Raw genomic sequence first — 26,739 nt, forward strand, 5'->3', positions numbered from 1 at the left:
GCGGATTGCGCTGCCCCCACTTTGCGACCGCCTTTCACCGTTACAATTCGTAACCCGAAACACTGTTGAGCAAGGCTATATGACGATTGACATTCAACAAAAACGCCTCGTTACACGGAAATAACATATTTGCAAGATTATTATAACTCTAGGAGTTACGGACAACTATTAACTTATCGTTTTTTGGATCCAATGTTTTAAGCATGTTTAAACTATTTTTTCATTAGAATTAAGTAGTTTCAAGGATTCAATTTTAATTTTCACAGTATGCGAAATATTCGAGTATTTTGTTTGTTACAATGATAGAGTAATCTGAACAAAGCTTTTTTAAAAACAAAATCGAAAACATTGAAACAAAAACTTAGTTACTTACGTAATGTACTCCAGTTTTCCAAAGCACCACCTTTTCCTAGAGTCGTTTATATTTAGGCTATTTTCTTAACATTAATGATTAGATTTGATTTGTTTATAAATACATCAGGCAGTGATCAACATCAGGTGAACTTAATTTATATTTACCGGCCTTTTCTATGAAATGTAGCTTTTCTTCGAGCTTAACGACAACTTACTATTTGATTTAAACATTCGAAAAAATTAAGTTCTCTAATGAATAAATAGAACTTTTCAATAAAGTAACTATTATACTAAAATGCAGAGTTGATTATGAATCCGATTGCAGCTTTAATTTTTGTCTGTTTTCATAGGGTCGAAAATGAAAATGTAAGAGAAAAATAAAATTCATTTATAGACACACAAAGAATTTATTAAACTTTTTTCTAAATGCGTTTTAAACAAAATTGAGCGTTATTAAGGTAATTTAACAATAATCATGTAGATGTTATTTTTTTAGGACCGCTGTACACGGAAAACTTAAGTAGTCGATAGTTTAAGCTTTAAGATTTTTTAGTGGTGACAATTATAAGCGACGACATTTTTTTAAGGTGAAAATTTTTATCGACGACATTAAAAGCATCTGTACGACGACCGTTCAAAATCTGTCGCTATCGATTCCGTGTACTGACGGTCGTACAGTGATAAGACCAACAATTGGTGCCGGCAGATTAACAATTAACGTGTATACTCACCTTTATACCTATAAAGTCACCATTTTTTTATATTGTTCTCTGACTGTTAATTTTTTTTCGACAGTTCAAAAGTTGTTTCAACTTTATGTAAATCTTTCAACAGCTATTGAGGATAGTGACGATATTGGAATAAAGATGCGTATATAACAAAAAATCTGTTCAACTGGTTTTTCTTATTTTGTATTTTAAACAAAGTAACATTCAATTATCGTTATCGCTGATCGAAAAGTCTAAATGTATGGAACTGACAATAATATTTGATAAGTCACATGCTTGTCACGTATTCATTCAGATACGTTTTGACATATTTTGTCGATTCTACAAGCGATATCACTAATCGAAAGTCACTTTATCTAAGGGGTCTGTTACTTCACAATACGGCGCTTTTTCAAGCACAATCTTATTTGAAACGCATGGTACATACACATATATTTAAATAGACATTTAATAACAGCTACTAAAGAAATGTTTGGCAAGAAAGTATTTTAGGTTTGCTCCAATTCATAGAGTTAAATTTGTAAGGTTATTTTTCTGTTAAAGTTAAATGTTCAGATGGGATTTGATACTCGATATTACCTTTAATTTGCTGTAAAAATTAATTTCTTGTAATTTAAGTTGAAAAACAGTTCAATTTTCCATACAAAGTTTAAATTCATGCAAGATATTGAGTATTATTGCATACTTAAAACCATAAAGAACCTTCTTGCCAACCTACACTAACTATTTTTAACATTCATAAAGTTTCTACAGCAGGATAACATCGATTACTCTCAGCAGAATTTGTAAAAAAAACATTTAAAAATATACACCACCAGATACGGAGCTCTTAAATTTAAAGCGCCTTGTAAACAATCAAATGTTTTGCTAAATTTGTTTGACTAAACATTCGCCAAAGACTTCAAATATGGACAAAAGCGTCAAAGTCGCATACAATCTAATTTTGAAAAATATACAAAATTTGAGAAAAAAATTGATCGTTTATCCGGCACTTTACATGTCTTTGAGGTATTTTTACATTATCTTTTTGTGCTGCATTATTGTGCTAAGATATCGTCATCTTTTTAAGTAAAAATGTACCTATTTACTGTATTATACATTTCTGCATCTGTGTCATTTTAGTTAATGCGATCATTTCAAGATATATACAATTTGTGAATTCAAGTAGTTTATGCCCCGGATTATGTATCTGGCAGTATCAACCTAACATATTTGGTTTAAACTTATTAAAAATATAACATGTTACAATATTCAACAACTTTAAAATAATATTAATTCAATCAGGTAACATATGAGAATGTGACATATATAAGTATATTTACGTAAGTAAACGAATACGATATGTTTTATAAGGAATGCAGGTTTTAAAGCTACTACGTTCTTATATCTACAAGAGAAAGATACTTCAAATTCTACATACTTATATACTGGTCAATTTCTTTTTGAAAATAGTATTTGTATATAGCTGTGTCAAAAAAATAGTAAAATATAAAATTTTACAATATATCTATATAAAAATAGATAACGAAGGAAACAGTCGTTCGCTCCATTTCTTATCAAATCTCAATCATTCTCATCAAAAATATTTTGTTTTATTAAACTGAAAATTTCATTTAGTACCTACATCCTGTTTGAATTTTCTATCTCTGTGAAATATTAAAGTCCACGTTCACATTGTATTAGAAAATTTAACGCAGGTACGGTTTTCCGGTACGATAAAGGTTGAGTACAAAAATAGGGATTTTGCATTGATGTCCTGTGAGTTATGACAGCGACTTGAGGTGGTCAATGGACAGCTTACGACACAAAGGCTAAAAAACTTCCACTTGACATTTTGTGTTGTGTCAACTCGTGTCGCGCCGTCTAATCGCGTTTTTTACTCATCGAGAACAACATTTGATACGTTTAAGTGAATAAAAATAGAATCTCGGATAAAATATATACACTCTTCTATAACCTCATAAATACTATTTATTACTTTCAAATACAAAAATATCTCAAAGGACGGATATGTCCTGTAAGAATATGATTGAAAATAATTGTAAAAACTTTTCAAAGCCATCTCGAACGACCTCACCACTTTGAAGTTAAAAAAGAAATTGTAGAAGTCTTAACCGTGAGTTTTCACTGCCGAAACACCCATACGAAAATACTTTGTTATCTGTATTTTTTAGATGTGAATGAAAAGGACGACGATATGTTTTTGGTAAAGATATTTCGATGGTGGAAACTCAAGGTGGAATAAAAATTATAGATTATAAATAGTTAATTAGTGACCAGTATTCAAAAATTACATTACAATTGTACAGTGGGTAACATGCAAACCTTTGTCAGTTATCAAATTCATAACTTGATCGCATGTGTAGATGAACGGTACAGACATCATCTGTTGCATACTTCAAGCACACGGAGTATACGTGTCCACTGTATGATCAAGTTTAAATAATTAAATGTAAAAAAAAAACCCAGCATTAAAAAAACAATGAATTAAAAACAAAAACCTTTTGGAAATAAACTCTTAAACTGAATTGCAACATTTGCCTATTGGATACTACGACATTTTTAATGTAACGTATGTATTCAACCATGAAACTATTATTATTATTATATATATAATGCTGGATACCTGTAATGTTGTTTTGGAATATTTTGTTATTTTACTTATCAGTATTTTAAATGAAAGGAAATCTCGGAGTTATTCTTTATTGACAAAGGTTTTTACCCGGACTGTTACGACAAAATGTAACATACATTTGAAAATTCTTAAATATGTTAACACACGCTATATTACAAAGCTTTCTATAGTAATAACATCTACAACTATTTCACATAAGCCCACTACATGAAGATAGAATTAGTACAGTTAAAACTACAAAAAAACACTTTTTGTGTAGGCTTTAAATCCTACAAATAAAAGTATTTTCAAAAAGGAAATAAAAATACATAAATCAACTTTACTTTGAATAAAATTCTTACATTTAAATTGAATCAAATATATTAAAGTATTTCAGAACAGAAAAATTTGGAAACTAAACATTGTAAATAATAGAAATGATATTATTTTCCGATTTAACACATGATCGCTAAAGAATCGGTATCCATTTTCGAGTCCAGGTAGATCGTTTTGGGCGTAATTGTTAATGTCCAACGCATCGCATAAACACATATATAGTCCGTTTTAGGCGTTATTGTAACTTCCAACACATCGCATAAACACATATATAGTCCGTTTTAGGCGTTATTGTAACTTCCAACACATCGCATTAACACATGTATAGTCCGTTTTGGGGGTTATTGTAATTGTCCAATACATTGCAAAAACACATAGTTCGGTTTAGGCATTGCCGTAATTGTTCAACACATTGCACTGATCTTTAACAATAACCATTAGTACTGAGCCGGCTACGACGTTTAATGTCAGATAACACACAAAATACTTTTACTTTTCGACTACTGAAACAATGTTTAACCTCTACATTCTACACTAGAGCTACTTTTTTTGTATTTTTTGTATTTTGTAATTTTTTGAATTTCTTTTATTTTTTATTTTTTTTTTTGTATTTCCTTTGTTTTTATTTCTAATTTGAAAGCGATTTTGGCTACGGCGGAATAATGTAGTAACTATTACTAATGGAACTCGCAACTATTGAGCTGGCATCGATGGAGGCTGGACTGCACTAAACGCAAATCCGAATCCACTGTCTACCTCTCTATGTTACGATCCTGTTTAAATGTATTTAATTACACTAATTTACATCCATAAACCTTTGCCAATGCAACCCTCCGCGGTTCGCATGCAAACATTTTTCACAGTCTTCACCATTGGTCCATCTTAAAGGAGGGCGCCGATCAAATTCACTTTACTTAATGCTACATTTTTTTGTATTTTTTAACACTTTATTTTTAACACGTATTTTTTACTACTTTTAGCAACTATTTCTAGTTCACACAGAACTATTTACACAAAATCGGTATCCGTTTTCAGAGCCTGAGTTTTTGTTTGATTACGTACATTTCATGTGGTTCAGATGTATATCACTTTAATTAAATCTACGTTATTATATAAATTTGCTTATGTTCTATGTAAATATTGAAAAATACGTCTTCCACGGATTATAAATGTGCGTCCAATGCACTAGAAATATTTCTTAGATAAAGGATAAAGATGTTACATCACGAATACGTAGTTAACTTTGATAAATACAATACCTATAATAGCAGAATTACTAAACTGTGTGCATTATTGAGCACAAATTTAACATTCAATGCAAACGAGTAAATATCAATTACTTGTATTTGAATTTAAATTAAAAATTGAATCGAACGTTCATTAATAATATTTTCAAACTAAAAGTTGAAAGTTTCTCATTTCTTGCCATTTTTAGAAAAAATCTATATTTTTAAAATAAATTATAAGTTTAAAGCTTTATATAGGACCCTTATTTATTTAATAATACAAATAGAAATACATTTAAAAGTACAGAAAAGATTTTATCTTTTTAAAAATGGTCTCGCTGTATGCCGTAAGTATAAAATTGTGTTGGGTGACTTTGATATTTTTGCAATATATTCAACCATTTCAGTTTTCCAAAAAAAGTTTAAAATACAATTAATATTTAACATGATGTCAAATTTCAATTGAGCTTTCTGATATGTTCAAATATGATGTGATATGTTCATACATCATATTATAAATATAAAGTTAAGATATGTTTCTTCAATAAAAAACAATACTACACTCTCGTGTTACAAATGTCAGAAACGACAACTAATATAAACGCACTGACAAGTGCGTGTAATCGTATACGTTTATCTAGATCAAAGGATTTGATGATGATCCCATACTTTACATCATTGCAACCGCGAGTATCTTTTTGATTGAACAAGGGAAACTGGTGGTGTTGTTATGAAAATACTCAAAGTATAACTTTGAATGTAAACACATTTAGATTACAATTTTAGATATATTTTATTGTTAGTCAATTTTTTGAAGAATAGGATCATGGACGCACATTTTGATATTGAAATACACTTAACGTATTTCCGTTTCCGAATCCGTATTTGTGGGAGAGTACGTGTCATAATATACTTCTGAGTTATTATTAGTATTAATTTGTACGTAAACCTTGGTAATGTTAGGCTTAGGTGGTGAAATGTTGCAGCTGACCGCGGAGTCCCTGAACTGGCGCGGGGCAGGTGCTCATAATTCTATCGTCTCCATCGACCGCGACGCAGACGCAGATCTCTGGGGGTTAAGGGCTTGAGTCAAGACATTAAGGCCTACCTCATTAGTTGGCCTGTGTTTAGCCCTTCTGTTACGCGAATAGTATGACGATGACACAGTCGTTTTGCAGAAGCAGTAGTTAAAGAGGTAACCATACGCTCGTCGGAAATCGTTATCCAAAGTGCAGTAAAAGATGCTAGTCACTACCGATCGGGAAATCCCTAGCCAAGCACATTTGTAATATTTTGAATCCGATGTTTGAGGATACTGATAAATAATAATCAGGTAGGGTGTCCAGGCTATAACGTACAGAAAATATGCCAAAACATTTAAGGCAGCGCGAGAATATTCGTCGTCGTAGCGTTGAGAACGTTTATAGTAAATTTCATTCACGCCGCGTTTTTTTACATGAAATGTTGTTGCTAAAAGTAATGTAATTGTTATAATGCATGGAACAAAATAGAAAAATATAGAGGTGTAAGCCCTATAATTATAATGTCCATAATGTAGTCGCTGGCAATAGTCGTAGTCATAGCCACTGTATACTCCGTAAATTGCAGCAGTAACACTCGCGATATACACCAGAGGTACTACGTTATTCACCCCAATGTTCACGAACTTTCGAGTGTGACATGGCTGACAGGAGACCTGAAGAAAATTCTCCACTACTGCCAGCTGTAGACAATGAAAACCCAGTCAATTACCTGTTATATTAAGAGATAATGCATACAGAAAAATTTAACTACTTATTATTTAAACTAAACTTACCATGAAAAATATTGTGTAAGTGTACGTTGACACTTCAGTTATAAATTGTAAAACGTGACATACTTCTGGGTTGTCCCATTGGCCCGAAAGCAGGACAACCGTCGACACTGACATGACACCTCCAGTGATCATTAAGTCGGCGAGTCCGACCAAAGCCAAAAACACATTACCTGTTACCCCAAAATAAATAGCATTAATTAACTTTGCTATATGATAGCTGTACTTCGTCAGCGTAGAATTATAAAAGGACTAGCTTTCGCCCGCGACTCTGTCCGCGTAGAATTAAAAAAAAAAAAACAAAAAATAGTAGCCTATGTGTTCTTCCAGACTATCCTCTATATCTATGCCAAATTTCATCCGTTCAGCCGTTTAGGCTACAAACTCTAACGAACATCCATCCATTCATTCATCCATAAATCTAAACTTTTGCATTTATGATATTAGTATGATTAAAAACGGAGTTGGTACCGTAAACGCTATTCCACATTGTGATCTACATCAGTTCTAAAGTTCCTTCAGATCGGTCTAGCCATTCTGAAGTTCCGACGTAACATTAAACATATAAACTTTCACACTTATTAATATGATAATCGCTAACATTCATATGAGGAAGAAGGAAGATAATTGATGTGTTACGAGTTAAATTCACATGTAAAAACCTTGTTTATTATTCTTCCATTTACATCATTTAAATCTTGATAGAAACAAATGAAAAATGAGTATTGTGTTGTATGCATGTGTTCGATTTGAAATAGGAATTATATTAAAAATATTTGCACTTAAACGCACAGTAACTAGTTACTTACAAGTAAAGCAGATCTTACCAATAAAAATTGGTATAGTAATTTATAGTTTGTTATACTGATTCATATTGCCGGAGCCCCATTGTGTTTCCCAATATTTTATTGGAGGTTAAGTCAAGTTTGTTGTATTTAAATTTTAATTAATATTGTCGTAACTTGACAAAAAATCAACTACCCAGCTTAAAGGTCGGTCATTTTTAATGAAACTCTATTAATACGTGATTTACAGATAAATAAAATTGGAAGGTATTTGTAACATCGAAATGTTTTTAAGATTGTTGTCTGTTTGTCTAGCTGTCTGTCGGCAAGGCCGCATTGTTTCCTGGTAAAATCCGCAACGGTTTAACCGACTTAGATGGGAGTTTTAAAGAAAGGTACATATATGCTGTAAAACATCATAGGGTACTTTTATAATTCCACGATGGCAAAGTGCGAGCAACAGCTAGTCCTGCAAAAAAACGTACCTTTCTTACTTAGCTTCTTCTCCACCAGAAAAGAAACGAAGTAAAATCCATTCATAATCGTCCCGAAGACGCAAAAGATCGCCACGAACAGCAGCCGACTAACTTTTGACCACTCATTGCTCAGCGCGATCGGAGAATAAGTGCGGTTATAAGCACCTACAGTGGCGTTGAGCATTGCTATGCCCATGGCAGCTGAACCTTTCCCTGGGACAATAAAAAAAAATTACACACTGATTCTAAAACTTCACACAATATGTTTAAAAATGCCAAAAGTACACTTTATCGAAAAACTAATTCATTTTAAGCCTAAAGCATGAATAAAAAACTCGGTTTCTATATATAAAATGAAACATGCTAATTGTTAAACAGCCTGCCCTGTTCACTGTAATGAAATAAAAGGTAACTATGGCCAGCTGACATGTAGCGGATTTTCACTGATGTCGTTTTTTGCGGTCATGTAACTTAAAGTGTTCGGACCGAATGGTCGCTGGTGGTCAGCTGCCAGTATCTTCCTGCGTAGGTGGGTGAATAATATAGGCTCCTGCGCAGGAGTGTCTATCGTCTCTTTATAACTTTACGCTATCGCCAATACATGAACTTATGTTCCCCTCGACGTCTCGGGCAAAATTGCGATACACCACTGAATACCACGGTAGGATCCACCTTCCGGGAATATAACTGCACCTCCTAGTACTGTATTAATTAGGCCCCAAATTATGAAATTCCAGTATGTTCCTCCTTCTTGCTGCTTTATATTTCGGATTATCAAATTACGGATGCTACTAATCGTAGAAGTTACACGTACGAATGAAAAAAATGCTTAAACGATGCGTCTCTAATTCTTAAATGCAATAAAACTAATGCATTAAACGTTCTATTTTCTCTTGCAAGAAAACTACACTATGTGCGATGCTCCGCCAGTCTCTAAGTTTGATTTTTGATTACTCGCTTATTGTTTTATGGATATTATAAACGTTAACACACTACAGTAAGAAATTGAAGTGAACAAAACATTAACTAACATTAGGTACTATATAAGGTGATACTTTAACTGCTTATATCGAATGCTTACCCAACAATGACGTTTTTAAATTGTGGCCAGCATTAGAAAAACATTTTTACTATCTAAAAAGCTTTTAATAATATGCCAAATCTTAAACTATGTAAATGTTTTTCGAGACCATGATATTAAACAATGTATTCATGTGCTAATGTGCTAAAACCTCAATAGTGTTCTGTTAAATTATATTATGAACTTTTGATGACTTTTTTTATAATATTAAGTGGCAAGCGACGAAGCGGCCACCCGAATCCACTGAAATGGAAAGCGACCGCTGCCCATAAACATCCGCAATTGCAGATGCGTTGCCTACCCTTAACTGACGGAGGAGGAGACGCACATAAAGAGGACATTTCCCTGCCTATGAATCTCCTCTACCGTCAAATCCACTTTTCCCTCCCATCCTCTCCTCTTAAGAAAAGGGTGGAAAGGGGAAGGGACTAAGTTAGGCCTCCGGCACCACACTCATCAGACGAAACGCGGACTTGCTTCCACTTCACGCCTCTTTTCTGTGTGGTCTTGGTATTACACCGGGCGCGCCGACTCATTCGTGTGATGTTAAAGCGGGCTCTACCACTTTTAAAACGTCACCTATTTTCAGAAAGCACAAACATAATTTACAAAAGATAATTTAAAAAGCTTAATTTTTCCATTTTTAATACTTAATCTTATCCGCTAGCACTAAGCAGTATATAATATAAATAGTATCTGAAGAAAAAAGAAATATAAAGATTTTTTTATTATTAAAATGTTTCTAAGAAAAACAGTTATGTTACGTTCTAAATTAAGTGCTTACGTGTCATCTATACACATTATTATTTACCCAATGTTAGCATGGAAAAAGACAAGAAAAAGTATAAGACAGGATAGCTTTAACATACTCATTGTATAATTTCGCATTGGCTGGTTGCGCTGGCGAAAACATCAAAAAATAAAACATAAGCGAAATTAACTATGTTTTAATTTGCGAAGGTAACAGAAATGCAGTTGCGCTACAATATCTGTTGCACAAATTGGTAAACCTAACGGCTACCTCCAGGTGGAGTTGTTGCCGCCGCTGCCCCTCCCCCTAGAGAATCATAAAACTAAAATAGAAATAGAAAGTACTTTGAAAAAGACCCAATAAGGGTTGCCCATATCCCAGAGACTTTGCCAGATCATTCGGCTTTCGACGCCGATGGACACACCCAAAAATCTGTTACTACGACTCTTAAATCTAGTAGAAACTGTAGAAGTGCAGATAAAATTATTGTAATGATCCTTTATTGTACGGTGATATATGTTACAGGGCCTAAAGATTCCTGTAAAAATTGCAGCCTTTCAATACAGCAGTCACTTTCTCTCGCTTCATCTGGTCCACGCGTTGAATTCTTTTGGCTGAAGGCAAAGAAGTAGCGGAGACAACGAAGTGTTTATATCAATACTCTACCGTATCTCGTTCTGTTAATCAATTTGCGTTAAAACGTCAATTTAAAAGACATGAGTCGGCAAAGGAAATGATTGAAATCGGGTATTAATCTGGATTATCGATTTTTGTATGGATACACAAAAAAATCATATTAAGCCTTATCAATGTATTCTTGCTTTTGGATTTTAAATTTAAGACTGTGAATTTACTATTCTCGTTTAAATCAACTGCATGTCTTGAGTGTCCGTCGCTGCTGACGTAGCTATATACTGTTTTCTCAAACGCCGTCGGCTTCTATTGTGTTTTACATTACAGAACCCAATATTGATGTAAAAACCATTTTAGATGGTCAGAAGTATTTTAAATTAATACTTTGAACCATTTGCTTCAAATTGAGCAGTAAAAATCTCAACTATCTTTTAAAGCGGAGACTTCCGATTGTTTTTGTATTTTATTTTTCCAGATTTAATTGGCTTCAGATAATCCCCTATTTCTACATTTCTTCTTCAATCTGTTGACCATCAATTTATTTCCAGCCATCTTACACCCCGGTCGGATCTTCGGTAGTACTAAGGAATCCCGGGCCTACTGCTTTAGAGGGCGGTCGATCCATTCTTGTTTGTCTTCCCAAACAACGTATTGAAATAATTTTGAAATTCGATTGTTAATTTCAGAAATTAGTAGCTGGACTTAAAAACAATGTTACCGAGTCATTGAGTGTAAAAAACGCTTAAAAAACACATTTCACGTTATGACCATACAATTAGTTACACATTCAAACGCATTCCTTTTAAGCTCATACAAACAAGTCGTAAAAATGTAAGGAACAAATCTTTACATTATTATTCCGCTTTTTAACTTTAATATGCACAAATAAACAATCGCAATGAAAAAATAAAGCAGCTAAGTTTCCCTAGATAAAATATATGTATAAAAAAAGGAAAAAAACATATATAGTTTAGTATATTACTAACAAAACAAATTGTTGGTGAATTTACAAGAAAAGGATCAAATAAAACATCAACATTGCAGCAAAAATCGCTTTTTGAAATCTTCTTTTCCGAAAACAATTTAAAAAAGATGTAATCGTTTTTACAGATTTAAAATCTATGATAAAGATGCTAAATTATTAGTAAATATTAATTTATAAAAAATAAACTAAAGAAAACGCCAGCTTCTTTAATTTACGGAGCTGTTTATTTTTTTAATTTTACTTATGGTATTACTAACCTGGCATTTTGAATTTCCTTTTTTTGACTTGGAATTTTTGCTTAAGTCTTTATACCTGTTCTTCTCTTTGTTTTGTTTCTTCTGTTTCATTTATTTCCTCTTCTTGGTTGTCATCAAAAAAATGCATGAACATACAAGAAACGGATAGAATCTCACAAAGTTTCAAGTAAGTGATATACATGATTGTTAAATATAATAATATATGAAAATAATAAAAAATATGCTCTTAATATGAATTTATTAAAATGAATTAACAACTTTTGAAGTTTTACGCTCGCGGCGATGTTTTGAAAAAAACGGCAAAATGTTCCTCTCACGCTTTTAGAATTCGAATGAACCGACTGATGAAGGGGAAAGCTCGGAACGTTCTGATCTCAGGGCGCAGAGGGAGGACCTCAGGGTTGAAGCTGCGCTAAGTAAGAAACTTGTGCACTGCGCATCCACCCACACAACTGACTTCGCTGCTTTGTTGGCGACTATCTGGCGGCCAAATGATGTAATGTAATGTTTAAAAATAATTTCGTGCCCAATAAATATAATCAAATTTTAGATATTTACGAGAATGTTTTTTTTAGTAAATAATAATTCAATGTTATTATTTTGTCGAGATATCATCATTATTCATCCCGCTTTGTTGGTGGTGGTAGAGATACAAAAGTAATTAATAACTTATCGTTCAATTAAACCATGGTCAAATTGGAGAAATCATTGATTTATAACCTACTAGCTTTCGCCCACGACTCCGTCTGCGTGGAGTTCAAAATACCAAAATTAGTAACCTATGTGTTCTTCCAGATTATCCTCAACGTCTATGCCAAGTTTTATCGAGATCCGTTCAGCCGTTTAGGCTACAAACTCTAACAAACTTCCATCCATCCATCTATCCATCTAAACTTTCGCATTTATAATATTAGTAAGAAGAAGTAAGATTATTGGAGTGAAGATGCACCTGCTAAACTTGCGCGTACCATCTCTTTGACCACATCACCAATTAACATCGAGTGAGATCGTGTCAAGCACTAGCTCTTCTTTATATAAAAAGTGTCTAATGCAATTTTGACGTCTAATATTTATAACAATTCCTTATAAATCACATTCAAACTTTTGTAAGTCAGATTTGGGCGGAAGCGAAAAGTAAACCTACAGACAATGAAGTCTAACTATTAAGAAAGCTGGGAAGTATGTATTTCAAACAGAAACATGTTTTAAAACTTTATAGTTATTAAGATCTTGATTCATTTGCACGTGTCTGATGTATTCCTGCAAGCTCGCTTTGGTGCGTGGCAGTGTACTCGACTGCCACGCACCAAGATATCAGTGTAGTTTTCATAAAGTATGATAAGTTCGAAATGATATGGTGTTTGCGTAAAGGTATCTTGTCATGTCATACATCGAGCGTAAATCATAAAAAGTTTCATGAATCAAACCCAAATCCCTATTGCAAAGTCGAAGTTTCAACAATAAGCCACCGAGTAGAACCAAATTATCGAAATGTGAAACATGTGGCGCCATCTAGACATCAAGTTATGCCAAATATTTTTTTCGTGCTACGCTTATTGCCAGCATCGGATCGTACCAAAAACAAAGTAGGCAAATGTTGACACTATAAAAAATCTAAATAACTACAAATTAATAGTAAGCAACCATAACATACAAAATGAATAAATTAAAATATGCAAAAAGTGATAAAAAATAGGACATTACTTATTTTTAAATTTATTGAATGTTAGCTTAAAATAACCCTAACAAACTGTTCATAAAAATATGTACGAGTGGCATTTCATCTTAGCGTTTCTAAACGATTTGTTAAAAAAGTAAAATGTATTGATTTCTTGTTTCTTGACATTGCTGTAAAAGAATATAGAATTTTAAATTTTAACAATTTCGTGCAATTTTATGTCGTTTTAAATTAAATGTAGTGTTGGTGGACTTTAAGACTTAACTTTTAACAATTTGTTTATCATATTTATTAAAAATGCTAAAGTTTTATTGAATATATGTGTAAATATAATTCTATATTATGTTTTGTCGGTATGTTCTTGGCGGAGTAAATTTTGATACGTTTATTTTTATCTATTTGACCTTGTCAACAATTTATCGCACAATTGCCGGAGCAATTTAAAGACCCCAGCCAAGCTCGTAGCAAAAGATCGATCGATACTCGTAGGGTCGTGTAATAAAAATCTATTGTGATTTAAAGTAACACACCATGGAAGAAAATTATTCACAATTCATAGCAAATGTTCTTAGTACCTTAACCATACTATCATGCCTTTTTCTGAAAGTGCCTCAGATATTGAGTGTCAAGAGATCAAGATCAGCAGACTGCATATACATTCTAGCTTTGGCGCTGGAAATTGGAGGGTTTGTATTCTTGGTTTGATAAGTTTGATAATCCGCAGCTTATTTGCCCCACTCTAGTAGAATTGTGTTTTTCTAACAACTCATTTGTGTCTAATGCAGAACACTGTTGGCTTAATTATTTATTATTTTGTGTGTGAATGTTGTACTTCAGTCTCTAGATCAGGGGTCTCCAACCACTGCCCTCTTCCCAAATCTGGCCCACAACAGCCAAAGTGTTACTGTTCGATAATTACTCGGTTTGGGTAGCTAAAATAGATAGTACATACTGTTATTACATTGTATCACTACTTACAAGTAGATGTCCTTACATGTCACAACTTACAGAATACACTATTAATAGAAATTGAAAAACAATAAAGCTTGTGCATGCTTAGGTGGGTACTAAAATTAAAATTGCTTTAGCCCTGGAATATAAAAAATGTTACGGTCCTAAGACGTAAGTTTGGATACACCTGATCTGGATATCATTTATACAAAAATTGGTATTTTCCAAGTAAGCTGAAAAAATGTAAAAATAGTGCAAATTGCAATATTGTGACTAATAATAGTCTACCTAGGGCCATCAATTGGAACGTTAACCATGTTACTAATAAAAATGTGATTTGGTTTATTCGTTTTTCAGGTTTACAGTAGTGACTTTGTATAATTTCACCAACAAGTACAGCCTCATGACTTATATGGAATACCCGATTATATTGGTCCAAATGTATATTTTTCTATACTATGTGCTGAAATATAAACACTTACTCGGGTCATTGGCAGTGCCATTTGCAGCACTTGTTTATTTCCTGACTATTATGGGATTTGTGATTGAATTTCTGCCGCGAGAGATTCTGAACTTTCTTGTGGTAAGTAGCTGTTATTGAAGATATAGCACTCATATTATTAAACTTTATGAAGCTGCTATTGTTTGCCTTATACATATTGTATTTGTATTACTTTCATTTCTAGGATTTCTTGTAATTTTTGATCATTTAAAATATGATCCTGGAGTAATATTAACTTTTATATTTTTAACAATAAAAAAAAATTCAACATAAACAAATATGTAAATGTAAAACAACCTAATGTTCCGAATTTAGTTCAAGAGAAAAACAAAAGTAAAACTAGAATTCTTTTCTATGTTCAATATGATTTTTTATCTAGATCATATTCAGTTTGTATATAATTTGTTATTAATTTCAGCCATTCTGTACACCTCTGAGTGCATTCGCTAAAGTATCGTATATTTATGGAATGATTAAAACGGGCCATGCTGATGATGTTTCATTGACTACATGGATTATCTCCCTATCTACTAATTTGAGTAAGTATAATGATGTAATAAAATAATCTATATTTCTATACTAATGTAATAAAGCATAAACACACTACTTTGTGGCATAGAATGTTAGCAATCACAGCATATTTGGGAATAATTATTTCTTCAATAAAAAACCCTACACTTACAACACACTTTAGGGTATTATTTAGACGCTATTAAACTTAGGGGGTAAATGAATTGAAAAAAACCTTTCTTTACCATAAACTCCAAGCTGCCAGCATTATGAAAGCAAGTTTATTATGGTAACAGCAATTGAGAATTTGACAAATGTAAACAATAAAAAAAAGTTTTTATAATTCCATGCGGATGAAGCCTCGTTAATATATACTGATAGTATATCGCAGAGTGTTGTAAAAGGACAGACTGTTGAAGGACATCATGTAATTATTTTGTTTAATGTTCACATTTACAGTTGAATTAATTGGAAATGAAAAATTACAAGAGACCTATATAAATATTTTAACCTTTGTAAGTCTGTAGTTACAGACTTTAAACACATGATTGAGTGAATATAGTTTCTTATTTCAATTGAATTCATCTATAGATTTGTAATGGTGAAGGAATACAATATACTATACAATTTTGATCTTTATAACTTTAGTTAGAAGTGAAATTGATTTGGTTTTACAATACTAATATAAACTTAGAGATTTCTGCAAACTTATATTCAAAATGTTTCCCACTTTTCTTAAGCATTTATTTATTCACTAAATTTTATATAGTTCAGTTGGTAATTCCATATGTATTGATTCATATATTTTTGTGCTTTCCAGCGCGCTTGTTTACGGTATATGTAGACTCGGCAGATTTAAAACTTATGGGCAATTTTCTAATATCAGCAATCCTGAGTGGTGGAGTTTTGGGAACTGCGATTTTCTACCAAAAACAATGTTCACTGAAATTACGTTGCAATAAAACATTGAAATGCAAAAAATTCAAGTAAAACATTAATGTGTTATGATGAGCCAAATTTTTGTCTATTAGTAAGTATTAAGTCTTATTAATTTTCTGTCTATACTATACAACTGAAAATGTTTTTTCCAAATTGTCAGTTCTATTCTGTCATTTAACTACAATATTACTAGGTATGGTCCTGCAATTACCCTTGAAAATAAACAATAGCTTAAGAATTTTAATTGTAATTTCTAAAATTCACATATCTAGAAGGTTGTTTTAATGCAAACTTGTATAATTGTTACAGGTTTTAATTTATTAATCATTCCAAATTACATGAATGACATGTAGAAATTACATGAAAGGATTTATTTTAATATTTACTCTTATGAGTATTATTCCGAAAACTGTTTAACAGCCTTATTATATATATATTATTGGTTTTAATATGTTTTAAATAATAATTATGAAGTCATTTTGTCGCAATGTATTTTGGCGATATTAGTATTTAACATTTTATAATAGTCTTTGTAGCTATTAGAAAAGTATTAAAAAATTAAATAGTCAATTTCCAGTGAGTTTTGGTGGAATACCATATAGTGGTATATATTGTACTCACCTTAGGTAGTATTCCTTAGTCTGGTGAGGTTTGTTCTAGTCTCTTCCAGTTCCTTGAACATGTTTGTGCCGTTCTTCAATGTCACTTGTGTCAAAAAAAAAATGTTTTCTGTAGTATTTATAATTATTGTCACATTTTATCACCATACCTATTTTAAATATACAAACCTAAATGTAGAGTAATTGAAAAAGTTCTGCACAAATAATTCTTAGTCATAGTTATGTTCCTTGAATAGGTTAAATTTATAATGTTTTTTATATTTGAATTATTAATTTATGAAATGTTTATTTATTAAATAGCGTTTAAAAAGACATTTAATGATACTTGCCATAAATTATTTTGTATGTACGTGGTAGAGCATTTTCTGTCACTGTATTCCTAGTCAATAAGTTTGTGTTGCTCCATGAGAATGACATACAAGTACAATGTTTTTTAATATTTACATGTGAAAATTATTCGCAGCCGTAACGTTGCGTATGTAGTGCCAGAATAGTGTTAATAGAAATAGAAAATTAATAAACTGTAGTGTTCTATGTATTCCATGTATTCAACTTTTAAAAACATAATATTAATGAAATATGTAACCAAATCGTATACCGTTTATTTATTGCTTCTGCACAATATATAATCTAAAGTATGTAAGCTTAGCATTTTAATGTTATTTAAAAATTGGACATTATTATACTATAATATTTCATTAATGTATCTGATTGGATCTGAAATATAAATGTAATACATAGTGTCCAAAGTGTTTTATTTATTAACTAATTTCTAATCAATAAATACCAACATAATACACATTAAATAAATAATCTTATAGGTACATATTTAAGTTTCACAAAATTGTGCTGTAATTATAACAAACTTAGACATATATTCTTCTTACATTATTATAAACCAAATACAATAAACTTTATGAAAGTTGAAAGAATAAAGCGAGTGCTTATAGGAAAAAAAAAGATTAAATAATTAGGATATTGGAAAAAGTCCTATTATTCAGTTTAAAGGGTCTATAATTATGAACCATCACTTTTACAGATCATTTTAAATTTCAGTCATCACTATGCTTTAACATGTAGAATTTATTCAAGATTTTATGAGCGGGGGACTTACAAGGTGATGTTTCCGGTGATGAGGTATTTATTTTATCATCAATCACCTCATTAAGCAGCAAGCACCTCTTTCGTGTCTCGTCTTTCTCGATACCAGGACTTTGTGATTTACACACTAACAAATGTGGGAATAGATCCCTTGGTGAGCTTTGTAACGATGAAGACAGCGGTTGAGATTGCGCTGTATTATTAGAAGCGAGATTTGGTGAGGCAATGTATGATGGCTCACATCTATACACGTTGTGAACTGCATTCGCGACAAAGCTTTTAACTTCGGGCAACGCCGGCAGCTCTTCCGGTTCACTCAAAGGATAATCCCCGCCCTTCGATAGATTTTTTTCAATTTGTATTCTGCCTTGTGGTTCTTGAGCTGCATAACTCGATCGACCTCCTAAATATTTACCTTTACGTCTTGCCCTGGCTTTTGCAATATCAGCAGCGCTTCTAGATCCGTATAAATGAAGATTTTGGTCAATGTAATTACAAACTGCCGCTGCTTCTTCCTCTGGTGACAAATGAGCATCTCGAAAGAAACCGTAACCATTACGCAAATCGTTTATACCTTCTATAACCAACCACCCCAACGTCCCAAGAACTAATAGTATAGTTGTGAAAATTGCTATTATTGTGGTGGCGTCCGGCTCTGCCAGTTTGTATTGAAGTTCTCCTATAACACCGTACGTCACAATATTACATGTTCTCTTCATTGTATGCGCACGGCAAGTGTAGAAACCCCTATGGTAGTTTGGCGCTTTAGCAATAAGTCGTAGTACTTTTCCGTCATCAACGGCTTTTGCAGATTTCTTCTCTAAAATACTATTAATGGCATTATCTAAATAAAACCACCAGGCCTTGTTAGGTGTTCGTTTTGTTCTGGCGTGTAAACATGTCAGATTTAAACTATTACTTATCCCCCAGCTAGTTTCGTAATAAAAACCAGATATGCTCGATGTGCGTGAGGATAGTTGAATTTTATTATCTTTAATTCGTTCAACTCCAAAACTATGAAGGTCTATAAAATTATTATTTACTTTTAAAGACGCTATTATTCCTGAATAAGAGGTCAGTTCTTCGCTGTTAACGTTTTTATATTCAAGCGGTATGTTTCCGATAAAAAATTCATCGTAACATAGAACATACGTAGTGTTATTTACAACATTGGCTAAACTAATATTTTGTTTCAAATTAGACTCGTTTTGATTTGGTCGTATCGAGAAAAATGGGTAAACACTGTGTCTTTTGTTAGTTGTAGAGAATGTTAGCAGAACATGGAGCCGTTCCGATGCATTTATAATGGTTTCAATGGTCCCACTTTCGCTTTGCTTAGATAACATAATATCTAGCCATTGGTCAGGTAAACATTCCGTTGAGCTGGTGGTCTCCGAACGAAAGCCACGTAAAGATAATTTTATTTTCAATCTTGAGTTAGTTAAAGCGATACAAAGCCAATCATCTTCCTGAATTCCTGGAAGAAAAAGTATTATTCCCACCTCCTTTTTGGGTTTTAGAGTTAGTTGCAAATTCCATTCATTTTGATCATCGAAGCAAGGCAACCTTAAGTATTGATCGTTTTCGAGATAGAGAAAAGCTTCCTCAATATTTGCCTTTTCATAGGCTATATTTGAGGCAGAAGTGGGAACGAAGTCAGTCCTAGCCAATCGATTACGATTGATCATCATGACCAAAGGTATAAAATTCACAATTAGTTCTTGAACGACTCCATGAAATTTTTCACCAACAGTAATAAACGTCATATCATCTGTTAGCTCAGGATCACAAGGGAACATTCCATGTATGGGTATCTGGGCATCATTTATTCTAAGCGAAATACTTTCTTTGTTGACAGTGATCATAGCAGAATGCCAAGCAGCCGGCTCCAGAACGAAAGTCGAACAGATGCGAAGAGGACTGCATGACTGTGATAATCCTCTAGCGTCCAAACATAGATACCATTTTTGTAGACTGAGCCTTACCAGAGGATGAGATATATCTCCTCTTCTTATGAGCGAGCCGTGAGGGGAAAGAGGCATAAATCGTATAAACGAATGAAATAATGTTGACCGTTTCTGCAAAAAATCATACTGCAAGAAAGAATCCCCATTAAATAAAGCAACAACGTGTGAAAACACATCGCAAGGCATCTGATGACAAGGGCCTTCTTCATATTTAGGACCTACACAATTCGAACCTCCAGATGGCATTGGCCTAGTGCATGACCGAGTTCTAAAGCGCCTACCTGCTCCACATGTTTGTGAACAAGGTCCCCATATGCCCCATCCTGACCACCCGCCATCTAGTAAGCACTCTTTGTTTTTACAAACTTCCATTTGAGCATGTTGACCCCTACAATGTGTTCCCCATTTAGCAGAAATATGTGGCTTTTGTTTCTCAATGCATACCCTTCTCCTACGCCTTACACCAATACCACAATTTTCAGAACACGGGGACCATTCTCCCCATTTGCTCCAATTGCCTCCTGTATTTTCTCCGGTGTAACTCTCATCAATAGCACATTGATCGCCTTCACAGTCTTCAAATTGTAGAGGATTTCCAAGACATATTAGCCGATCATCAGATGGCGGAGGAGTGTCGCATTTTCTGATTCTCCAGTGAAATCCTTTACCGCAAAGTGAGCCGCATGCTGACCACGCTCCCCATGGACCCCATTCTCCCGCTACAGGACACCCTACATTATGTTTAACACATTGAAGAGCGTTCCATATAATTTCAGGGTTAAGCTGCCACGTATTGTCTTCTGCTAAAGCGTTTTCAATGTCATAAAACGTACATTCAACTTGAAGACATCGCTCCATTATGCTTGGTACTGTTTCTAACTGTCGCATTGCATCTGTTCTAATGGAATCTCCATTTAAACATTTTCTAAAATCATCCACTACACAGTGTGTTAGATAACAAGATTCGATTTGTTCGTCGGAACCACTGCATGGTATGCCTTCCTTGGAAGTCGGTGGATTATTGCATTCTCTTGTCCTTTTGCGATATCCAACATCGTCGCACGTCCCGTGGCAGGTTGACCAGGAGGACCAAGGGGACCAACCTCCATCCACAGGACAATCCGGTTCTGATATAACACCTAGTGCACATTCAAGTCGCCAAACAGCTTGCTGTTCTTGAGCATGAGGCTTCTTATTTAACACTTTTTGGAAATAATGTATTAATAAAAAATAGAAACAATAATATTTCCTCTTATTTACGTAAAACATATTTTGACAGATGACATTTTTGCAGCCAAACTTATTATTAAATAAAACCTTTTTATTGTAATAAATTATGTTGTTTTTATCAAACCTTCAATTTATACCCAAGTAGAAAGGAGAGAATTTTTCATGTACCTACTAGAATTTCCAAACAAAAGAACGTACCATCAAACTCCATTGAGGGGTTCGAGCCTGCCGTAAATTAGGAGCAATTAGTTAATTAAGGTTTAAATCCACTTGAAGTCTTCTCTTATGGTAGCAGAGTTCCAAAAACATCTTACTAATTATTGTCATAATATACTAGCTACATTTATAAATAACTAGTTTTCGCCCGCGACTCCGTCCGCTTGGTATTAAAAAAAACTAAACCAAGTAGCCTATGTGTTCTTCCAGATTATCCTCTACATGTATGCCAAATTTCATTGCGATCCGTTCAGCAGTTTAGGCTACAAACTCTAACAAACATCCATCCATCCATCTAAACTTTCACATTCATAATATTAGTATGATATGATTAGCATGATAGTATTTGTAAAAGGACTAACTGATTGTAAATAAATATTAAATAATGTTAACACACATATAAATTTATATGTCTTCCCATTCTTCCTTTTTGAAAATACTCAGATAACAGTATCTTTAAATACAAATGCTTTGGTAATTGAATTCCATTGTAAAACATAATTAAAATATGTTAAGTAAGCCATATTTACAGCACATTATGTCTTCATTATCATCAACCACCCCTTCTCTATAGGGTCCACAGTATGTATATAGAGCAGTACTGCTCTTCCATCATGTTATAAATTCATCATTTAATCTTATAGCTCATGTTGGCCGCATATAAAGTTAATTATCTACAAACATAAGTAAACACTTGATGAATCTCTGATGATTAACAAATAAAATTAAATAAAACAAAGAAAACTACTGTGTGAAATAATTTAATCACATTTAAAAACAATTGTCTTCCCCCTCATATAACAATAGAACAAAAACACTGAATAAAAAACAAATTCTTAGCGCAATACAATTTTGTTGCCAATTTAATCTCAAACAATATAATTCGTATCCAAAAACAACATCCATATCATCATTCGAGCAAACAAATTCACTTTAAATATAAAGTTATCAAGGAGAATAGGTCAAAAGTAAAAAAACACACTGATCTTTTGCTTACATTTATCTTCTCACCTCTACCACCTAATGTATTATTAATTCAGCATAAATTGTAATAATTGTATCACAAACAGTGGAATATTCTAGAGTCTCTTTGGTACATGTCTAGTATAATGTTCAATTCTTATGTAATCACAATAGGCTCCGATCAGTTTTTAGCCTAAAACCAACACAATTTTTTCATTACAACCAATGAAGGGTGCTCTTAAGGCTAAATTCCTTTCTATGACTATAAAATACAATAAATGCATTTACTCACAATAGGTGCACATAAATGCCATCACTTAACACCGAAACCTTTTCATACTTGGTTGCCTTAAATAAAGTAAATCATTGATTTTGTTATCATAATAAATAAAGTTCAATCAATTCGTGCCTCAGCGCACTAAGTTGTAATTGGGCACTTATTAAGACATAGTTTTAAAATGAGTCTAAACTAAAGATAGGATCAATAAAAAGGCGGTTACATATTTATGGGATTTAATAATCAAGCAGAGAGTAATGTCTAGTACACAATATAATTTATTTAATGTAACATAACATGCAGATACATTTTAACTATACTTATAGAGACAAACACATCCATGTTTTCTTATAGTTCTCTAACATTGTCTGGCCCGATGAGTTCGGCAAGATAACAGCTACTTTGGTTTCACTTTTTCCAATTGGGCCAGATATATTTGTTGCTGATTTAGTGCCTTCACTACATATAACTTTTATGCTTTTGTTGACTATCAAATGGATCTTGCTTAGAGTTGTTGACTTGATCACTTGCTGCATTTGGCATAAGTGAGAGTGACGCTGCATGAGAATGCTGTTGGCCCTGAGACATGGCGGCAAGAGCTGGCTGGGGCTCACTCATGTTCAATTCTTCATTGAAGACCATGCAGAATTCGTCCACCTTCTGTATATCGCCATATTTTCCAGTATACAACGTAAGGGAGCAACGCCACAAAGCCGCATAACCGCGTGTAAGTCGTACAATATCTCCCGGCTGCAATAACGCTCCTGCCTCATCCCATACAGAAAAATTGATCATGGCCGTAGGGTCCGCAACTCGCAATATGCGAATTTCATGTCCCTGTTTTGTTAATATAGGTTGACCCACCTCCAATACTATAAAAACGGCATTAATATTCCTCATACCAGCTTTAATGTCTTTTATTTGCACATATTCCGTTGCACTCATTTTTTCTAATTTCAACAAGTACTTGGTCCTACAGCAAACCCAGTATTGATTTTTCCTTCACAATTATCTACCTATATTTTATATAAATATACAACTACTGGACATCCGTATCCGTTTTGACCATTCAAGGGACCAAAGATAAGGAATAAGCATAGAGAATTTTTGACAACTGTTTGCTAATCTCTTTGGAAATTTAGCTTGGGTAGCAAACATGGAACACACAGTTTCAGGGTTTTAAACTATTTTCACTTATGTTTATCTAGAAGTAAAGGGTTCAGAATATTTCAATAGTTTTGTTTTAAGCAGTGCTTAACATTTATCGTGACAGTTTATTGTCTGTGCAAGACATATTCTATTCTATGACAAATCAGTCATAATAAAAAAAATTGTCTACCCATTGTTTACATTATAAAATTATACTTATATTTTTGATTACAATTATATATACGTATTTTTAGATGGAAGTTTGTTACTACGTAACACCAAAATGGTACAAGGGATCTTGCTGAAATTAGGCACACTTTATGTAAATCTACTGTAGAAGATACTCTATAAAATACAAGGGAAATTATGAAATAACAGATTAACCTTGTACATTGGTAGTGCCTGCTTTGAAATTTTCGCATAAATGGGCCGGCTTGTCCGGTACAATATCACGACCATACAGAAGAGAGGCGTGAAATTGTACCAATTCCACGATCCATCTAATGAGTGTGCTTCCTCTGCCTAATTCTAGTCTCATTTCCTTTCCTCAGAATTGTTAAAATATATGCTGTGATTGCTGACATTCTGCATAACATAGAATAAGTCTTTTTTGCTAAACCAAGTTATTAAGAATGATAGATTAAAACAGATTTTAATGAATCATATTTATTAAGTTAAATTACATTAGTTAAAATATTTAATATTTTTATGCAGGATCACAGTTTACTATTAGGCACCAAATTACAATTATTAAGCAAGCTTTTTTTTCTCATACCCAATTTGATACTTTTTATTACATGAAACAAACAATTAAATTATCTTACACTTATCATTTCATAACAAAATAAACATCTAATATTTTAATACCCAATTTTGGGGGTGATTGTATGCAAAGAAAATAGGACAATGCAATAGTAAAGAATATGCATTAGCATCTACATTTGCAGACACAGAAATCCATTGTTGTAACCAATCTTTCATGTCCTGATTGCTTAAATTTCTTGTGTTCAATCCTCGTATGTGGCATGCATTTTTTAGTGCTTCCGAAGTTAATATATCAACACCCCCTTCTCTTGCAATTGCTTTGTCCATTTGAAACAACAGGAATGCTCTGTATTTAAGTTTTTTTCTTCTGAACAAACTTCTTCGTATGCCAAGCATTTTAAGCAAATATCCCTGAAAACAAATAAACAACAATAAGTTAAAAATGAAATAATAAGTAGAACTTCTTATACTATGAAGTCTAAAAACAATAATATTGCTCACCATATGTGCATAAGACAAACATGATAAGTGGTATGGCTTTTTACAAAACAGTTCTTTACATGCCAATACTTCATTAACTGATGGATGCACTCCGGATCCTAATAATGCTAAAATTCTTCTCCATTTTTCTTTAACTTCACTATCAGGTACAAGCTCTAATTTAGCCTGGAGACATCGGAGAATTGGTCGATTGTAACGAAGTCTTTCTTTTAAATCTTCAATGTTAAATTCTGCTCTTTGTTGTATGGACCAGAAATGAGAGCTGAGTAACTTTTTTGGTTTCATTAATCTGTAAGCAAAAAACTTATCAAAATGCAAAGAAATAATGTGTTTATCTTTTAGAGCATTGATACTGATTTGAGTTGAAGCCAAATTATTATGTGCAGTAAACAAACACTTGTGTATGAGCCAATAAAAATAAAAACAACAAATATGTTTTCCTAAATAGAAAGTAAGTTCCTGCTAAACATAAACAAGTTCAGTAATATATTTATTATAAATTTAATAAATGAATATGATTATTTTAAAAGAACTTACGCAAGAGGAAATATTATGTAATTTCCAAATGGCACAGCAGACAGTATTAAAACAGGTGCTATTCGCCACATGTCTGTAGGCATCTTTACAAATAGTTCTATTTCTTGGCGTGACATATTGGAGAATCCTCGATCCTTTGTTATTTTCAGTCTCAGAGAAATGTATGTTTTTAAATCACTTAAGAAATCTTTAATTCCTATACTAAATACCCTGTACATGTGTATTGCGGCTGGAAATCGGTCTTGTAAAAGTTTTTTATAATTTTTGACATAGTTGATATATCTTTGTACAATATAAGTGCGTATTTTATCTTTTTCACTCTTGAACGCAGTTGTATGTTTTAATCGTTCGTTCGTTAGACATCTAGAATCACATATTTGAGTATAATTATTAACAATTAAGTTGTTTAAAATTCAATTTCCCATTAAACAAATCTAAAAACTACAAAAAAAAAATAAAAAATAATTACCTGTTAATATTGAGACATTGAACTTTACTAGATATAATTGAAGAAGAACGATTACATTGTAAAATTAACTTGGAAACTGATATCATCCTGTAAATTGTCATATTGTGTTAATGAATATATTTTTAGCTATGTGAATTTCAAAACGTACTGCGATTATAAATACGTTTTCTTATATTGCGCCTTTACGAGTTAATCCGCTTACTGACAATGACATTATAATGACAATGACAATGACATTTTAAAACTGTCAAAAATTCAAAGATTACTAAAACTGTAGAGAGTAATTATTAGAAAATATTTTTAGCTATAGATCGTTTTTTTTAAT

The 26,739-nt window shown here is 32.7% G+C and overlaps 5 protein-coding genes across 7 annotated transcripts; 1 reads left to right on the plus strand and 4 right to left on the minus strand.

The window, feature by feature from the left end:
• Positions 1-6,282: 6,282 nt before the first annotated feature.
• Positions 6,283-12,046, minus strand: LOC106110598 (kappa-type opioid receptor-like). Its single transcript, XM_013292480.1, has 4 exons — positions 12,040-12,046; positions 8,342-8,545; positions 7,075-7,244; positions 6,283-6,981 (listed from the first exon to the last, which is right to left on the minus strand). Exons 1-4 carry the CDS (start codon positions 12,044-12,046, stop codon positions 6,283-6,285), a joined length of 1,080 nt encoding a protein of 359 aa, XP_013147934.1.
• Positions 12,047-13,902: 1,856 nt separating this feature from the next.
• Positions 13,903-20,288, plus strand: LOC106110610. 2 transcript variants are annotated; one of them, XM_013292496.1, is made up of 5 exons: positions 13,903-14,403; positions 15,026-15,251; positions 15,589-15,709; positions 16,501-16,710; positions 20,199-20,288. In XM_013292496.1, exons 1-4 carry the CDS (start codon positions 14,249-14,251, stop codon positions 16,668-16,670), a joined length of 672 nt encoding a protein of 223 aa, XP_013147950.1. In that variant the 5' UTR covers positions 13,903-14,248; the 3' UTR covers positions 16,671-16,710; positions 20,199-20,288. The 2 variants fall into 2 exon arrangements, with proteins under 2 accessions (XP_013147950.1, XP_013147949.1); XM_013292495.1 differs by lacking the exon at positions 20,199-20,288 and adding an exon at positions 16,929-17,934.
• Positions 18,065-21,593, minus strand: LOC106110609. The gene has a single exon (XM_013292494.1). The coding sequence runs from the start codon at positions 21,574-21,576 to the stop codon at positions 18,292-18,294; it is 3,285 nt and encodes a 1,094-aa protein (XP_013147948.1). The 5' UTR covers positions 21,577-21,593; the 3' UTR covers positions 18,065-18,291.
• Positions 21,594-23,212: 1,619 nt separating this feature from the next.
• LOC106110603 (SOSS complex subunit B homolog) lies at positions 23,213-24,061 on the minus strand. The gene has a single exon (XM_013292486.1). The coding sequence runs from the start codon at positions 23,936-23,938 to the stop codon at positions 23,453-23,455; it is 486 nt and encodes a 161-aa protein (XP_013147940.1). The 5' UTR covers positions 23,939-24,061; the 3' UTR covers positions 23,213-23,452.
• A 771-nt stretch (positions 24,062-24,832) lies between these two features.
• Positions 24,833-26,610, minus strand: LOC106110604 (LETM1 domain-containing protein 1). 2 transcript variants are annotated; one of them, XM_013292488.1, is made up of 5 exons: positions 26,578-26,610; positions 26,415-26,501; positions 25,946-26,308; positions 25,409-25,697; positions 24,833-25,318 (listed from the first exon to the last, which is right to left on the minus strand). In XM_013292488.1, the coding sequence occupies exons 2-5, from the start codon at positions 26,498-26,500 to the stop codon at positions 24,995-24,997; spliced, it is 1,062 nt and encodes a 353-aa protein (XP_013147942.1). In that variant the 5' UTR covers position 26,501; positions 26,578-26,610; the 3' UTR covers positions 24,833-24,994. The 2 variants fall into 2 exon arrangements, with proteins under 2 accessions (XP_013147942.1, XP_013147941.1); XM_013292487.1 differs by having other exon boundaries at positions 26,415-26,607.
• Positions 26,611-26,739: the final 129 nt, after the last annotated feature.

Source organism: Papilio polytes, unplaced genomic scaffold, assembly GCF_000836215.1.
Source record: "Papilio polytes unplaced genomic scaffold, Ppol_1.0 DF824224.1, whole genome shotgun sequence".
NCBI lineage: Eukaryota > Metazoa > Arthropoda > Insecta > Lepidoptera > Papilionidae > Papilio > Papilio polytes.

Excerpts from the sequence above, each read along its gene's own strand:
- LOC106110604 (XM_013292487.1), bottom strand. The coding sequence starts at position 26,515 with ATGACAATTTACAGGATGATATCAGTTTCCAAGTTAATTTTACAATGT. Across the intron at positions 26,309-26,414 it reads CAATGTCTCAATATTAACAG|ATGTCTAACGAACGAACGAT; the intron begins GTAATTATTTTT and ends ATGTGATTCTAG. Across the intron at positions 25,319-25,408 it reads GTTTGTCTTATGCACATATG|GGATATTTGCTTAAAATGCT; the intron begins GTGAGCAATATT and ends ATTTGTTTTCAG.
- LOC106110610 (XM_013292496.1), top strand. The coding sequence starts at position 14,249 with ATGGAAGAAAATTATTCACAATTCATAGCAAATGTTCTTAGTACCTTA. Across the intron at positions 14,404-15,025 it reads TTGGCGCTGGAAATTGGAGG|GTTTACAGTAGTGACTTTGT; the intron begins GTTTGTATTCTT and ends TTCGTTTTTCAG. Across the intron at positions 15,710-16,500 it reads CTCCCTATCTACTAATTTGA|CGCGCTTGTTTACGGTATAT; the intron begins GTAAGTATAATG and ends TGTGCTTTCCAG.
- LOC106110603 (XM_013292486.1), bottom strand. The coding sequence starts at position 23,938 with ATGAGTGCAACGGAATATGTGCAAATAAAAGACATTAAAGCTGGTATG.
- LOC106110609 (XM_013292494.1), bottom strand. The coding sequence starts at position 21,576 with ATGTTTTACGTAAATAAGAGGAAATATTATTGTTTCTATTTTTTATTA.
- LOC106110598 (XM_013292480.1), bottom strand. Across the intron at positions 7,245-8,341 it reads GAAGAAGCTAAGTAAGAAAG|GTAATGTGTTTTTGGCTTTG; the intron begins GTACGTTTTTTT and ends TTGGGGTAACAG. Across the intron at positions 6,982-7,074 it reads CTTACACAATATTTTTCATG|CTGGCAGTAGTGGAGAATTT; the intron begins GTAAGTTTAGTT and ends CATTGTCTACAG.